Below are 2,488 nucleotides of genomic sequence, written 5' to 3'. Positions count from 1 at the left end.
TGACAATAATATCGCTTATCGCAATTATTTCTGGGGCAATATATCGCACAACAAAAAGATGTTATCGTAACAGGCCTAATTGTACTTGTATTTGTTTAAGTTATTAATACTTAATCAAAACAACCCAACTGCAGTTTGATTGATATTACTTGGAATGCACAATAAAAAAATTTTAAAAAAAAAAACGTAAAAATAAAAATGGAGTTATTGGTTTTTGCAAATGAACTCTTCATATATTAATAGGACTTTAAAACTAATATAATTACTAAATAAAAATATTATACAACAAATATTACTAACAGAAATCACATAAAAATAATACTAAATTATTACTAACAAAAGACAAAACAATAAGGAAAACTTTGCATTAAAATTGAAAGTCACTCTAGGGAAAAAAAAAAGTGTTCCCTCAAGTAAAATTCCCATTATTTTGCTCCATGGAAAATTGACTTTTAATAACATATGAAGTTGTTAAACATCTATATCACTGGCAGCATGATCTTTACGGAGAAAACAGATGGGAAAAATACTTGTGAAACCAATTCTGCTGGAACAGTGTGGGCAAACTCACTCTCCAGCAGAGAGCAGGTTCTGCTTCTCGTCTTTTTTTATGCGAGGGCGGCCAGGCTTCATCTTTAGAGGTGAAGTTGGGGTCTTCTGGGCAGCTGGTTGGATGAAATGAGCAAACAATTCAGTTTGCTTCAGGAGGTACTCGAATCTGTTGGTCCGGTCTGTTTTCTGTTGAAACAAAGCAGTAGAAGTCAACACACAACGTCACGTCTGCTTACGGAGCAACATTCTTGCATAACCGTAATATGCATTTTATACCTCAACTAACTTTGATTTTTATGGAAGGCTAAATGCATTACCACTTTTTCTTCATATCCACCCGGCTGGTCCTTTTCCTTTGCCAAGGGAGGTGATGACGACTGCGCTTCACTATCCATTGCTGTATCCGATGCTTCATCTTGCCCGTTTTCTGAAGCATCATCCTTAAAGAGAAACAATAAATGTCACTTATGCTTATAAATATAAATATAAATTACTTAGACAAAATTGATGGACAGTTTGTTTTTCCATTTCGATATTTCCCAATGACAGTCTTTCGTACATATTGTGATATACTTTTATACAATTTACAGCATTTGATTTAAAAATTAAGGTCACATTTATAAAAAAAAAAAAAAAAAAGAAAGAAATATGCATGGATGAACCATTCACAATAAGATCTCCAACATGCACATAAAAATGAGTGAATTTTCATTGCATGCCGACTTTAAAGGTTAGGGATATTTCACTCAAGAAGCATTTGATTGGACAATATTTTGGATACGCCCACGAAGGCACAATTACGTCATCAGTACTTTTAATCCGTTTTCATTACGATAAACATACGTTTTAAATGCGTGCATTCTATTTTAATTATATACTAATGACCTCAAAATATCGACACGTTATGAAGGCATAACCTGAAGATTATTGCGCAAGTGTTGTTCTGATTCTAGACGTTCAATCGGAACTTCACTTTCACAGCTATACTAACGTTAGTTCAATTTAATAACGCGGTTACTGAAAGCAGCACACTGGTTTAAAATACGCCTAAACGACAACGTAGTAAGCATTGAAGTGCGTCTAATAAATGTCATTGTGCGGTGACTTTTGTGGCATCGCATTGTTCCGATGGCGGGTAATTCCCCGTTTAGAGTCACACTACAGGAACGTCACAAAACCAGCAGAACGGAACGTTTATTTTGAATGAAGTCTAACGTACAATAAAAAGAGTGCAAATGGATAACTGCAGCTCAAGCCATAAAAATGTACCTATCTGACCCATATAGCGTAACATGGTTAATTTAAAGTAACGTTACTGCTTTAAAAGTAGCAGAATACCAACACCATTGATATTAAGTTTAATTAGACGATAACAACACATCAAACCGGCCATCTGTCGAACTCAATCCACAAATCTGCTAATTTACCAGGGCCAAAAGTGATCAGATGTTGTTATGAGTGTGAAAATGGACGCCAATCTGCTCATCTATTCATCTGAGCCGGAACAATACATGCTAACAAAAACTTTCAGCTAACGTTACACTTCAGAGAGCCGCGATCGGATGGTTCGTCTGCGCCTCGTTTCCAGCTCCATCAGTCTGTGTTTTAAAGTCCCAGGTAAACTGGGGTGTAATTATGAGTGGGAAATGATGGGAAAGAAGCGCTCACCTCTGCCGGACCGGCCGAGTCGAGTTGGCTCGGCTCTTCCTGCTGCTGCTGCTGCTCCATGCTGCTTTCTGTTTGGGACATGATGGGCTGGCTAATTCCGTTGTTTCGCTATGGACACGAGTAATTCCGTTTAAAACAGGTCCGAAAAGCCGAAAAAGTATATAGGTTTGATTGGGAAGTTTCAAAATATTGCCCAAATAGAGCAAGCACACCACGCGTCATTCACGGCCCCCGGCTTTTCTGTTGACGCTGTTCCCGCAAAACGGGC

At 37.5% G+C, this 2,488-nt stretch overlaps 1 protein-coding gene across 1 annotated transcript in view; it reads right to left on the bottom strand.

Annotated features, from left to right (window-relative positions):
* LOC107657985 (SWI/SNF-related matrix-associated actin-dependent regulator of chromatin subfamily A member 5-like) overlaps positions 1-2,488 on the bottom strand; it is an 11,483-nt gene extending 8,995 nt beyond the window's left edge. Inside the window, exons 1-3 of the mRNA XM_016446344.1 lie at positions 2,221-2,488; positions 870-992; positions 572-738 (exon numbers count right to left, since the gene is read on the bottom strand). Coding sequence (XP_016301830.1) covers positions 572-738; positions 870-992; positions 2,221-2,301 — 371 coding nt within the window. The 5' untranslated portion in view covers positions 2,302-2,488. The remainder of the gene's footprint in view (positions 1-571; positions 739-869; positions 993-2,220) is intronic.

This window comes from Sinocyclocheilus anshuiensis, unplaced genomic scaffold (genome assembly GCF_001515605.1).
Source record: "Sinocyclocheilus anshuiensis isolate Anshui unplaced genomic scaffold, SAMN03320099.WGS_v1.1 scaffold471, whole genome shotgun sequence".
NCBI classification, from domain to species: Eukaryota; Metazoa; Chordata; class Actinopteri; order Cypriniformes; family Cyprinidae; genus Sinocyclocheilus; species Sinocyclocheilus anshuiensis.
The sequence above is the reverse complement of the archived record's forward strand: the minus strand, read 5'-3'. Positions and strand labels throughout refer to the sequence as shown.